Here is a 14,612-nt window from a genome sequence, read left to right on the forward strand (position 1 = left end):
ATTGCGATAACTAGATAGTAACCTTTGCCATGTGTGGAAGTCATTTAATGTTGTGAATCAACTGTTAAAGTTGTTAAAATTGCTCCCGTTATTGCATTAGTTCCCTTCTATTTTCGACATGTGTATGTTTTAAAACTGTTTCATCATTTAAAGATAGATTTAAGTAAAGTTTAGGCGATTTAGGAGCTTTTTAGGTAAAAAGTTACTTAGGTTCGCTAGGAAGGTTCTCTACAACAGAGCCTTCCTGAGAGGTCTACTGCTTTAAGATGGCGACTGTTTACTAACGCATCTAGTTCTTTATTATACATGTTGCTAATGTTGCCGCGTCTGTCATTTGCATCTCGTTCTGTATACATGTGATATCTACCGAAGCATCATGTGGGCGTAGCATGTAGGCTATTGGCTACAGTCAGGTATTATAGGAGCCACCTAGCATAGTAGCATCGCGTTTGGACCGGCGTCACACTCCCTTGCCTCCTACCCACTTCTGCTCTGCTCTCTCATCTCCGTGAGTCCGTCTTTTTCAGACTTTTCTCATGTCAGTCAACCAACATCGTAACGCATAGTAACGCACCCCTTTCCCGCCTCAGTAACGGTAACGGCGTTGCCAAAATGAGAAAAGTAATTAAATAGATCTCTCACTACTGAAGAAAATAACGCCGTTAGTCATGCCGTTATATTCTAACGCCGTTATTAACAACACTGCTTACCACTATCGCTCATTCTTTCGTCTTCCTTTGTTTTTCTCTGCTTTTTCTTCATTTTTTCTAATTAACCAAGACACGGTGGGAAGTCATATACATAAGAACTGACTGACTTATACACTTACGTTTCACTTCAAAACATAGGAAGGGTCCCATGATGGCGTCAGGTGCAGATTTCTACAGATAGAGTGGAGGCTCCACCTTTGAGAAGCCCATTTCAAACAACACCGTGTCATTTCTCATGACCAATTCTTGTCGTTTCTGTGGAGTACATTTTGGCAGCCATCGGTGGCCCCCTAGCGGCCGGGGCTCCAAACATTTGCCTGTCCTGCCTGTCGGCTAGCCACGCCTTTGGTCTTACAAGACCTGTATACTTATAAAAAGTTATTTCTATATCTTGCAAGCGCCATTGTAAATTTTAGTCAAATCACCATTTACTTACCGTATTTTTCGGACGATAAGTCGTAGTTTTTTTCATAGTTTGGCTGGGGGTGCGACTTATACTCAGGAGCGACTTATGTGTGAAATTATTAATACATTATGATATCATTTCACATGTTATTTTGGTATTTTGGAGTGACACTGGTAGTTTGGTAAACTTGTTAGCATGTTCTTTATGCTATAGTTATCTGAATAACTCTTAATAGCTATGGCCACGTTCGCGTTCTGCCTTTGGCAATGTGTGTTCAATTGTATTATTGACTTTTTAATATTGAAATGCATGCTTTTAGTTTGTGGTGCATTCATGCCCACGTGGGGGCGCAGTCACACTTGTTTACGTGAAGAAGAGCGCTCACACGCCAGAAGAAGACCGACAGCTATGTAGCTGAGTGAGTGGACGAGTTAGCGAGAGAGAAACACGGCTGGGAACCTAAGTTAATTGTTTTAGCTTGTAAAATATCTCTACAGAGGCAACGCCTGTGTGTGTCATCTTTTCTGTTGTTGTTGTATGTTTTCCACCCGCGATCGGACTCTTAGAGCCAGTTGTGTAGTCGTTTGAACGATGTGCTAATGCTAGCGAACGCATGCTAACCGTTTTTGTCATTGCTGTAAAAGCAAAGCACCTAATTATCATTTATTTATGTTGATGCGAACCTGTTTGGTATCGAGGACAAAATTGATTCAGCAAATTATACAGACGTCCAGCATCGTCATTTGGGAGTTTAGCCAGCTGAATAGCCAGGACCGGGCCGTTGCGTTCTGGTGAGGACAGTATATTCGCATTTCGTTGTTCATGCATTGTACACTGTACACTTATTCAGCATCTTCTCTATTGTATTTTTATATTAAATTGCCTTTGAAGATGACATGTCTGTTCTATGTGTTGGATTTTATCAAGTAAATTTCCCCCCAAAATGCAGCTTATACTCCGGTGCGACTTATATATGTTTTTTTTCTCTTAGTTAGGCATTTTATGGCTGGTGCAACTTATACTCAGGTGCGACTTGTAGTCCGAAAAATACGGTACTTAATATAAAACTGAGCTGCATCAGAAGGTTAAAACAGCCGCATGCAGCTCCAGAGCCGCGGGGTTATCAACCCCTAATCTACAGCATGTCACTTGCTTGGATAGATAAAAAACAGTACTGTGCATTATTTGTTGTCAATAATCCTTTTCTTGTCAATTATAAAGAATCGTATAATTGCCTATGGCACATCTGGATAAATCTCTCATTGTACATTAATGTGTCACAGAGTGTGGTTGGGAATAATGGCTTATATAAACCCAAACTCTAAATAGTGGAACTACAATGAAACAGCATGTATCATTTTAGGCATGGTCTTTAAAATAAGTGCAAGTCTGAATGGACATATTCCAGCACAGCTGTTGACTTTAATTGTTATGTAATTTCAAAGTATGTGTAAAGTTTTGTTCCTACACCTGCTTTCAAAAAGCAATTATTTCTCAACCTTCACATATTTTTAATAAGATTGCCTTTTTTGTTTGTTTGTTTATTTGTTTTGAAGGCCATTACCACAACAAAGAACGTGCATTGAAGTGGATAGCTCATTTCCATATAACAGTTTGAAAAAAAAAAAAAAAAAAAATCAATCGAAGCTGCACCACCAGAGCTCATTAACGCAAAAAAAAAAAAAAAAAATCTCTGGGCACCTCTTTCTTTCTTTCTCTGAATCAAACTTAATCCTCTTTGTTTGTTTCACTTATAATGGAACGACTCGTGAAAACTGGCTCCTAACTTTTCTGTGCAGTCTGGGCAGTAATTCAGCAACAAATCATTGTCCAGCTGATTCAACCGACCAGTTTACAACTTTATTTGGACCATTCTGCCATATACTGTATAATCATTTCCCAACAACCACACAGTGAACTTGCAGAGAGCACCTTCATTAACATGTAGTTGAGAGGTCGAATCTCAGTTTAGGCCATCCTCTTTGCTTTCTCTGCCTGAGACTGCGTGGGATTTCTCTGGGTAATTGGCCCTGTCCCTGCATTCGAAACAAAGAAACAAAAAAAGAATCTTAGGTCACATTTTACCCAAACTATAAAAAATTATGAAGCAATTTTGATGTTTTGACATTTTGTGCTGAACCATTTCATACCTTTGAAACAAAACCATTAAGAAAAAATGAAAGAAACAGCAAATTTGAAAGATAATGATGTTGATCAAAGTTTTGCATGTTGATCGATTTCGATTAAGTTATGCTAAACAATCAATAAATTTATTCAGATCGCTTAATTGTTACATCCCATCTTGATAAGAACAAAAACTGTGGAAAATGGATGGAGGCGGGTTTGTTATTATGAGCGTGTTTTAAGTATTTTTTTCTATCTTCTATTTTCTGTTATTCTTTAAATCTATATGGGGAACTCATTTAACTTATTGGCTGCCATTGACAGCACTAGACAGACATCCAATCTATTATGACTAAAGCATTCAAAGCCAATCCTCCCAATTTAAATTAATTTGACATCTATCCTTGTCATGGCAGTGAGTACTATAAAATTTAAAAATACAACAATGACAACAACTATAAAGCATTATTAAAGGCCATAACCATAGTGTATTTCTGTTTTTATTCATTTTAATTTAGGTAAATTTTTGTTTTCATTAACATTTTATTAACTGTTAAAATTATTTATTCATGAAATTATATAAAACATTACTATATACAGTTGCGGTCAAAAGTTTACATACACTTGTGAAGAACATAATGTCATGGATCTCTTGAGTTTCCAGTTATTTCTACAACTCTGATTTTTCTCTGATAGAGTGATTGGAACAGATACTTCTTTGTCACAAAAAACATTCATGAAGTTTGGTTCTTTTATGACTTTATTATGGAAGAACAGAAAAAAGTGATCAAATCTGCTGGGTCAAAAATATACATACAGCAGCGCTAATATTTGGTAACATGTCCCTTGGCCATTTTCACTTCAATTAGGCGCTTTTGGTAGCCATCCACAAGCTTCTGGTAAGCTTCTGGTTGAATCTTTGACCACTCCTCTTGACAGAATTGGTGCAGTTCAGTTAAATTTCATGGCTTTCTGACATGGACTTGTTTCTTCAGCATTGTCCACAAGTTCTCAATGGGGTTTAAGTCAGGACTTTGGGAAGGCCATTCGAAAACCTTAATTCTAGCCTGATTTAGCCATTCCATTACCACTTTTGATGTGTGTTTGGGGTCATTGTCCTGTTGGAACACCCAACTGCGCCCAAGACCCAATCTTCGGGCTGATGACTTTAGGTTATCTTGAAGAATTTGAAGGTAATCCTCCTTCTTCATTATCCCATTTACTCTCTGTAAAGCACCAGTTCCATTGGCAGCGAAACAGCCCCACAGCATAATACTACCACCACCGTGCTTGACGGTAGGCATGGTGTACTTGGGGTTAAAGGCCTCACCTTTTCTCCTCCAAACATATTGCTGGGCATTGTGGCCAAACAGCTCGATTTTTGTTTCATCTGACCACAGAACTTTCCTCCAGAAGGTCTTATCTTTGTCCATGTGATCAGCAGCAAACTTCAGTCGAGCCTTAAGGTGTCGCTTTTGGAGCAAGGGCTTCCTTCTTGCACGGCAGCCTCTCAGTTCATGGAGATGCAAAACACGCTTGACTGTGGACACTGACACCTGTGTTCCAGCAGTTTCTAATTCTTGGCAGATCTGCTTTTTGGTGATTCTCGGCTGAATCTTCACCCTCCTGACCAATTTTCTCTCAGCAGCAGGTGATAGCTTGCATTTTCTTCCTGATCGTGGCAGTGACAAAACAGTGCCATGCACTTTATACTTACAAACAATTGTTTGCACTGTTGCTCTTGGGACCTGCAGCTGCTTTGAAATGGCTCCAAGTGACTTTCCTGACTTGTTCAAGTCAATGATTCGCTTTTTCAGATCCATGTATGTATATTTTTGACCCAGCAGATTTGATCACTTTTTCTGTTAACCCATAATAAAGTCATAAATGAACCAAACTTCATGAATGTTTTTTGTGACAAAGAAGTATCTTTTCCAATCACTCTATCGGAGAAAAATCAGAGTTGTAGAAATAACTGGAAACTCAAGAGAGCCATGACATTATGTTCTTCACAAGTGTATGTAAACTTTTGACCACAACTGTATGTATTAATGATTGATAATAAAAATATATACAAGTACTCCCCAGGTTATGACGTACCCGACTTATGTGATTTCGACTTTGCAACACCGGTGTCTCGTCTCCGATTTTATCACCAGTTTTTGTTGTTGTTGTTGTTACTTTTTTGGGGTGTAAACAGTACCTTCTTACAGTGTTTTTCAACCGGTGTGCCGCGGCACACTAGTGTGCCATGAGAGATCGTCAGGTGTGCCGCGAGAAATTATCCAATATCGCATTTTTTTAAAAAACGTCGTCGGGCGGAGTTGTAGTTGGAAGGAAGGAGTAGGTAGAAAGTTCTCGGTCTTGCACGTGTCGCGTTCAAAAACTGCTCAGATTTCCAACTATCAGCCACCTTGCTGTCCGCGACAATGTGGACCCCAGCACGTCCACTTTATATAATTTGATTAGACTCATCAAGTGTACATATGCACGAAGGTGTCCTTTCCATTGTATCCATATATGACAACCGTCAATCCTCCCCCTGTGTTTCATTCCAACACATTGTTGAGGACAGCAAGGTGGCTAATGGCGAGAAATCCGAGCAGCTCTTGAACGCGACACGAGCAGCTATGAAACAACGCCATGGTGCCAAGCAAGCTTAAACGTCATCTCCATATGAAACACTATCGCTTCAAACTATGGACTATTTTGTTCGCCTACGCGAAAACACCGAGAAACAGGCAACTTTTTGGAGAAAAACTACAAAGGTTAATGACAAAGCCCTCAAAGCCAGTTAGCTTGTTGCTGAACTTGTTGCTAAATCCAAAAAGTACCACACTGTGGCAGTGACATTAATACTACCTGTCTGCAAAGCCATTGTCAGCGAGATGCTTGGCCCTGATGCGGTTAAAGACATTGCTAAAGTCCCTGTCTGATAATTCTGACCTTTTCAAGCCAAACTACTAAAAAAAATAAAATAAAAACAGCGAGAGACTGTGCGCTGTTGAAGAAGATTCCTGCCAGGATATCGGCTTTATGTTCATCAAAGCAGGCTCAAGTTTCACAATGAGTAAGTATAAATACTGAGAAATTATTTTATAGTTAAATATACCTGTACAGAAAGTAATTTAGGAACATTTTTGGTTTGTGGTGTGCTGCGAGATTTTTTCCAATGTAAAAACGTGCCGTTACTCAGAAAAGGTTAAAAAACACTGCCTTATTTTACCTCACGGTATCCTATTTTTTACTTTATTTCATTAATATAACTGTTCTGCCCTTTGGTGAAATGTGTATTTGATTATAATGTTGATTTTTGTTTTGTGATGCATGCTTTTGTTTTGGCACAGGAAGCGTAAAGCAGGAAGTACTTCTGCATGCACAGGAAGAGCATATATACACAAAAAGAAGAACGTATTTGGGCACACGAAGAAGAGCGCACACCCACACAAGAGGAAGAGCGCATTTGCTTCCACGAAGAAGTCGCACAGCCGAGTGAGAGAGAGAGAGTGGAAAGATTACAGCTTAGGTCTTTGTCTAACTAGGCCTTAGCTCCACAATCTTGGCAAGGACAGTACAATGATGCATAACCCATGTTTTTGGATAGTTATTTTGAGATTTAGGGGGTGATTAGGGGTATTTAAAGGGTTAATTCCGATTTACGTGGAAAGTTGGGTTATGTCACCTGCATAGGAACAGAACGTGTTCCCAAACCGGGGACTACCTGTAAGCTTACATATATTTATGATCGAGACCTGGGCACATCACATTTTAGGTCAAGTAGGCCACACTTGTGTGATCAGTGTTTATCTTAGCTCAGTGTCATTGACAGCTACAAAACAAGGCATACATCTTGTTGTAGTTACTCACACCTGAAGAACCATCTTAAGTTCATCACTAAATTCAGATTTCACATATCCAGATTTAAGGGGCTGCTATCCAAACAAGACAATGAAAAACAACCATGCATTATTTTTCTGTAATTGATTATTGCAATGATGTACTTACAGGTCTTCACAAAAAGTCAATCAGGAACCTGCAGCTAATCTAGAATGCAGCTGCCAGAGTCTGTACAAATACAATGAAACTGGACCTTAAGGAAGACTGCGTTTCCCATGAGGACCAGCGCATACCCGCAGTGTCGACTGCTGGAAGCGCCTATATATACTGCATATAGTGAAAGTGGAATGTTTTGATCAGTTACCAGCTAGTAGCTGCTGTCTTCCCTTGCCTAACAGTGTTTTCCACCTGTAAACAAACGAACAAAAAATGTGTAACACTTGCATTTTGGGGTAAAAAGCCCGTGTATGACTTGTAGTACACTTTCCCGAACGATATTTTATGCCACCGGAGTTAGTCCAGCTTTTGTCATTTTCCTGTCCCGGCTTAAAACAAACCAGGAGGCGTGACAGCTAGCCGACATTCTAACCCGAACCGAGTGATGTTAAAGTCTTCGAAGCGAAGAATCACACAAAACTACCCCAGATCATCTAACACGGCGGCGGGGTTCTCGAATGTCTTCACCGATTAGCAACCCGCCCGGCGGCGAGCAACTTACAGCTCGTCGTTTCCCTGCTGTGGGCAGGACAGCTTGTTTGCCGGGGAAGCAGCTGGAGAATGACTGCCGGACAAACCGGCCGACGTCAGAGGAAAATTTGAACACTGGGCACACGAAGAGGGCAATAAGCTGAGTGTAGCGCTCTCCCGGCGGGAACGCAGAGGACCGAGGGGCGGGGGGGTGCAACAAGCCGTCGGTTGTCGGCCGAGTGGCATTCTCTTTTTTTCTTTTTTTTTTTTCTTTCTTTCTTTTAAACCTGTCCTGTTCAGCTGTTTGACACGGACAACAGAAGTCTAAGTGCCGAGATAGTCTGAACAGTTTTAATGTTTCACATTGAGAGTCTGACATACTACCAATGTGATCACTCAACATACCTAGTTTATTATGACAAAGCAGCGAACAGGAAGGGGTTATGGGGGAACAGAAGAAAAGAAACACGACAGAAGGAAGAAAAGCACAAACTACAACAAGAAATACATTGAACATCTTGACCCATTGCTAATATGTTGGTGCTATTGTCAGCTAGATGTATTTCCGGTTGACACCATGTGGGGGCCCTGTTGACCAGGGAAAGAGGGGGACGGTGGTGGGGTAGTCTATAAACTAAATGATTGAAAGGGGTAGAGTGTACACAAATTAGCTCAGTGAACTAGAACCCAGTAATCGTGTGAATCCCTTGTGAGTGTAAGCCTGTTGTCGACCAACCCTACGCCACCCCATGGCCAATCCCGGCACCCGAGCGCGCCCTATCATATCCAGCCGCACGAGAGCCCCACCAGGCGCTCGACAGCCTTCGCAGACGAGCGTAGACGCCACGCGGGCGCCAACCCAGGGCCACGGCCCCCACACAGCCAGCCCGGGGAGGGAGGGAGGGCGGGCGCTGGGGGTCAAGCGTAGCCCATCCGTCCTCCCGTAGCCCAGCAAAGGAGCCATCCCCCCCCCCCGGGATCCAGGGGTGGTCCCTTGGGCCACCCGCGCACCCATCAACTGGCCTTCAGGGATGGCAAGAGGGGACGCACCACCAACCCCATGCCTACCCCCACCCCTGCCCGGCCACTCGGACCACAAGCCACAGCCCCCAACCGGCACGGCACCGCATGGGACCCCCAGCGGCCCACCAAAGGCAGGGTCCCCCGCCGTTGCAGGCAACACCCACCTGATACACCGGCGCCCAGCCAGCGACCCGGGATGGAGCGCAGGGCGGATATCCAGTCAGAGAAGAGAGGGGAAGACAGAGGCACAAGAATGCCGAGGAACCGCCACAGGGTGACGCAAGATCGGAGCCCCCCCCCCCCACACACACACACACACACACTCCTGCGGCCAGCAGCCCAGGCAGAGGGGAGGCCACGCCCCAGGAGCCACACCATAGGGAAAAGGTAAAGGGTAGGTGTGGGACCCACCTACCACCCTATTACTGTGGCTACCATGATGGGATTGTGAGGGGAGGGTAGTGCAATGTATGCATTAAAATAGGAGAGCTTGGAGCCTGAATTTCTACCCAGTCGCCCGGGCTTGTCGTGAGGAGGTAACCGTGAGGCATCCCCCCCCAACAGGTCCCAAACATCCCTCAACCTTGGTGTGTGATGCATTAATAACAGGGGGGAGCCGGGCCGGGACTGTAAAGCCCCGTCCCAACTCTCCCCAGAGAAATGTATGAGTATGTAAGTGCCAGGGTGGAAGATATTTACAGTGCCGAAGTGAAAAGTGCGTGAGTTAGGACGCAGGCTCCCACGGGCGTGTCCCCGTCCACCGGAACCACCAGCCGCAGGGCTGGAGAAGCGCCAGGGCCCCGATCAATCCCCGCCCCAGACCACTTACGGCGCCTCCGCAACCGCATGCTATAAAGCAATGCTGCTGTTGCTAGTTTGAGATGCTGACCCGCGTGACGTCACATTCGCATTCCTCCTCAAAACAGGAAGTTATTCATTTTCATGGCGTGGGATTCAAAAAATTGAATAGATAAAATGATCGCTTCCACACACATCCAAGCAGTCCATTTGATTCAGGAGCATAAAATACCGCATGAAATATGAAATAAACATGCTTTTTGGTGTCATAGGCACTTTACTGGCCTTGGACCAAAACACATGCTTCGTCTGTGTGTTCCAAGAACAAGAATTGAATTACCTTGTGTCGAATTGTACAATGCAATGAATTTGCCTTGCATTGTTTTGCCTCCATGACCCGAATGTAATGTCCTCACGTCAGTTCTTTTTTTTTTTTTTAATGATCAAGAATAGTCACTTGCCCTCTAAAAGTCCACTCTATTTAAACAAAGTACTGCTGTCTGGACTGCTGGCACTGAATATCATATTTCAGTTATATTGACAGCGACAGACGTCCAATCCATTTTAACTCGGAGGCGCTGACAGTGAATGATGCCACCATCGCAGAAAAAAAAATTGAATTGGACGTCAATCACCGTAAATGGCAGGTTGACAGCTAATGGGTAAGAAAAGTCAACGTTCAATCACACCAGTAGGTGTCGTAGGAAGCTGTATTACTCGCTCACTCACTCAACAGTAGAGATTCAAATAGGAGCAACAGTTTCCTAAAAAAAACAAAAAATAAAATAGTTGAAATAAATGCGTGCGTTTGCACCCATTGCAAACATAACAGACGTGGGGTGAAAAATATTGTTTTTCTTTCTTTCTTTCTTATCAGACGTCAAAAAACTGGAACATTCACATTCCTGGAGGCGCGCAACCGATCCCACGCCTCCATCCGTGCACGCACACGCACTCACTTGACAGCAAAGGACTGTGGACTTTACTTCTTCTAAAAGCAGATTACGGTGCAAATGGGGAAGCTCAATTGAGTAATTTATGTCTGTGAAGCGCCACGTGAGTCACAAAATTCCGAGGTTTCATCATTTGATAGCGGTGAGCAAACTCCACCCAACACACACAGTCAGACACACCGAGAACCTGTGGCAGCGTGCTCGGCTAAATTCGTGCTGCTTGCATAGAGTCGCGGGGACAAAAAGTTGCGCGGGCCAAAGTCCGCCAGCTCGGGTGCAAGCGGGACGTGTGGTGAAGACATGCGTCAAACATGGCCGTAGTAACAGCGAGTGTCCATGAAAGTGGATTCTTGGAGGTTCTGGTGCGGGCTCGCTGGCACAAAGTTTGGGTGCGCTTAAACGAGGAGGCGCTTACTTTGAGCTGTGAGGACTACGACGGCGTCAACTCCAACGGAGTCGTCACCTATGGATCCTTCCTGGACAACAACAACTCTAACAACGGTCCGAGGCTGTTGGACGTGCCCGAACCTGTGCCGGAGACCATCGCCAACAGAAAGCGCTGCGTCAAAGTGACCAAGCAGGACGTCGGTGGATTGGGGATCAGTATTAAAGGCGGCAGGGAGAACAAGATGCCCATCTTGATAAGTAAGATCTTCAAAAACCTGGCTGCGGACCAGACGCAGGATCTGTATGTCGGGGATGCCATCCTATCCGTGAACGGGGTCAACCTGAGGGACGCGAGCCATGACGAGGCGGTGCAGGCGCTCAAACAGGCAGGGAAGGACGTGACCCTGGAAGGTATTCGTTTATGCCAGACGCTCTATTGTCTTGATTTCTTAGTCTTTCTCTCGACTTCACAGCTTCTCGATATTTGTTCGTTCGTTTGTTTATTTCTGTCCAATCAGATTCCATCACCTAAACTTGATCATATAATTATTAACTCATTCACTCCCAGCCATTTTCACCAGAGCAAGGCCTTTCGCTCCCAGCCATCTGAATAATGTTTTCCTTTTACAAAATACCATGAACAACCAGACATATAGAGCTTTAAATAGCAAAGTAACAATTTATTCACACACGACTACTGCGAGATGACGGTTTGTCGCCACGTCGGCTGTGTAAACTTTTCCCTCATCGTTGTCTGTCTCACAAAGATGGATTAATTTTGCATTTCTGCGGGGTCTGCTTGGCGAGCCGCTCCACGGGGGGTTTCACTCGTTTTGCGCGGTCGTCCAGCGCCCGGCGTCCCAGGCGTCCTCTCGTTGTTTTGTTCGGTCGGAGCGCCGCCTGGCTTCTAGCTACCAGTGCTCTGACCATGCTGCTCGGCTGTTCACTGCTGTTGAATCGGGTTGCCCGGTCTTACAAAATGTGCTACTGCCTTCCAGTGACAAGTTTTATTGCTTTAAAATGGGTTTGGAGCGTTGTTCTTTGTTTCTCAGATACAGCGGAAGCTATATATGCTTCTTATTTAAAAAAAACAAACAAACAAAAAAACGCAAACGACGTATAAATTAGGGCTGTCAAAATTATCGCGTTAACGCGCGGTAATTAATTTTTTAAATTAATCACGTTAAAATATTTGACGCAATCAACGCACATGTCCCGCTCAGAAAGTAGTCTGCCTTTTGGTAAGGTTTACAGCAAGGCTTTTTGCGCTGTCCAACAGCGAACTCTTGTGGTCGCTTTGCGACATGGTTTATTATTTTCTTCTTTTCTCCATTATGGCTGCACGACGTCTCGGGCTGATAATGTTGTGCTTATATGATCCTTGGACAAGATTTGTCCGTAAGTATGGTTGTTGTAAAGAATGTACATATTATGTTAGTAAGCGAAATGTTATATTTTTTGTATGAGAAGCTTTTTGTTTATGTTTAGTGAACCTGTATAGCGTGCTAAGCTAACGTTGTTGCTAATGCAATGCTGTGTACTTTTTTGTTGTTGTTTCACTACGGTCTAAAGAGGACAGTGGTTTGAGGCCATTTTATTAATAAATCAGATGAAAAAGGAAGAAGTCTGATTATTAAGGCATCGTTCACTAGCTGTCTAGCTTTGGAAAAAGTAGACGCTTCGGAATGAGGACAGCATAGACAGATTTAAATGACAGTAGAGTGAAATGCCCACTACTCCTTATGTACCGTATGTTGAATGTATATATCCATCTTGTGTCTTATCTTTCCATTCCAACAATTTATTTTACAGAATATATATATATATAATTTACAGAAAAATATGGCATATTTTATAGATGGTTTGAATTGCGATTAATTACGATGAATTAATTTTTAAGCTGTAATTAACTCGATTAAAAATTTTAATCGTTTGACAGCCCTAGTATAAATACGTTTTTGGGACAGTGGAGCATTTTAAAATAGAATGTATTTATATGTTTCTGGGAGCAAATGAGTTAAGGAAGGCAACAAAATTCAAATACTTGGCAAAAACTGAAAATGAGGAATCCAAGGGTGAAAAGAAAACCAAAACAAATTCCTGAAATTGTTCATATCCTTTGAAATGATTAATTCTGAGGCTCTGTTACTTTGTGGCCAAATTTGTAAGCTCCCTTGTTTCTTCTTTAGTGATGTGGTATCACATTCAATCATTAAATAAAACACATAGGTATAGACAAGTTTCTGAGGTACTTCCACTGTACTTCTGCACGTCTGCTCGCAACTTCCGTTTTACACTTTCTCTGACCGAAACAACAGTGGAGGTGGAGATGCATCACTCGTCAAAATCCCTCAAAAAACAATTTGGAAATACCGCATCCATCGGCCATCATGACGACATGGGAGGACAAAATGTTCATGAAGGCAGATGTGGAACCAGGGCCATGCCACCACAAAGAGAGGGTGTTTATGTAGCAATGTTGCCGCTGTGTTATGGAAGGTATGTTCTTCCTCTCCCTGCATTTTCATGTGTCAAGTGCTCCAAAAATACTAAAGCTAAAATCTTGCGCATGAAACGACTTGTTGTCTTTGGTATTGTGATTACGATGGTGATTGTAATTATGATGATGTTTATTATTATTTACTACTACGACTACTACTACTACTACTACTGTACTGCTGTGGCTGCAACACATGCTATCTGCTGCCAGCCTGTTGCTAATGTTCAATTTGACTGTAATTCTGTGTTTTGCGTCACAGCTGAGACATCATTAGCTTTGCTAAATCAAGTTATACGATAAAGAAATGGAAAACAAACATTCATCTACTACAAGTCATACATGGGTTTCTTACCCTAAATGCAAGTTTTACAAGTTTTTGTTCGTTTGTTTACAGGTGGAAAATGCTGGGAAGACAACTTGATGTGCCTCACAACAACACTTACTGTACGTTGCTGGTCATGTATTGAGACTACGTGCATTCTACTTTGATGATGGAAGGCTTGACTTATGCTCCACCTTCGTTAATACTTTTCTAATAATTGTATAAATTGTGATTTATTGACCTGTTTTGCACATGCACAAATTGTTTTGAAAAATAACAAGAAATAGAATCACGTTGTCCGAAAGTTTTATTGCGATCAATATCTGCAATAAAAAAAGAATTACATACTTTTTGTGTTTATATGTACTGTACATGTGTGGTGAGCTCATAATACCATACTAACATTAATCATTAATCAGATGAACAATACCTGAACAATCTGTGTCAGCACTTCAGCATTTGGCAACTATGATATTATTTGGATTTTTGCCTCATTTTGGTCACTCAAGTGGCCGGTGTATCAATTTACACCTCATGTTGGCACAGGCTGCACAGATTGTTAGAATTTTGTCCACGAACGATCAACGAAGTGATAAGAACAAACGCACAACACAGAAAGTCGTGGAGCTTCATCTTCGTCGTGCTGAACATTTTTGGAGATTCCGTGGGTTCCTCTGGTTTGATTTGCAGTTTCAACTTTGTCTGGACACTGCTTACTTCAACCGCACTTCATGTTGTTTTGTCTAAACCGGAGGTCAGTAGCAGAAAACGTCAAAGATGGCGCCGCCCATGTTTGGCTCAGGAAACTTGTCTATAGTAATTAAGGAAGGCAACAAAATTCAAACACTTGGCCAAAACTGAAAAT

The 14,612-nt window shown here is 42.6% G+C and overlaps 1 protein-coding gene across 1 annotated transcript in view; it reads left to right on the forward strand.

Annotated features, from left to right (window-relative positions):
* Positions 1–10,156: 10,156 nt before the first annotated feature.
* sntb1 (syntrophin, basic 1) overlaps positions 10,157–14,612 on the forward strand; it is an 88,013-nt gene continuing 83,557 nt past the window's right edge. Inside the window, exon 1 of the mRNA XM_057834593.1 lies at positions 10,157–11,336. Coding sequence (XP_057690576.1) covers positions 10,850–11,336 — 487 coding nt within the window. The 5' untranslated portion in view covers positions 10,157–10,849. The remainder of the gene's footprint in view (positions 11,337–14,612) is intronic.

Source organism: Corythoichthys intestinalis, chromosome 4 (assembly GCF_030265065.1).
Source record: "Corythoichthys intestinalis isolate RoL2023-P3 chromosome 4, ASM3026506v1, whole genome shotgun sequence".
NCBI classification, from domain to species: domain Eukaryota; kingdom Metazoa; phylum Chordata; class Actinopteri; order Syngnathiformes; family Syngnathidae; genus Corythoichthys; species Corythoichthys intestinalis.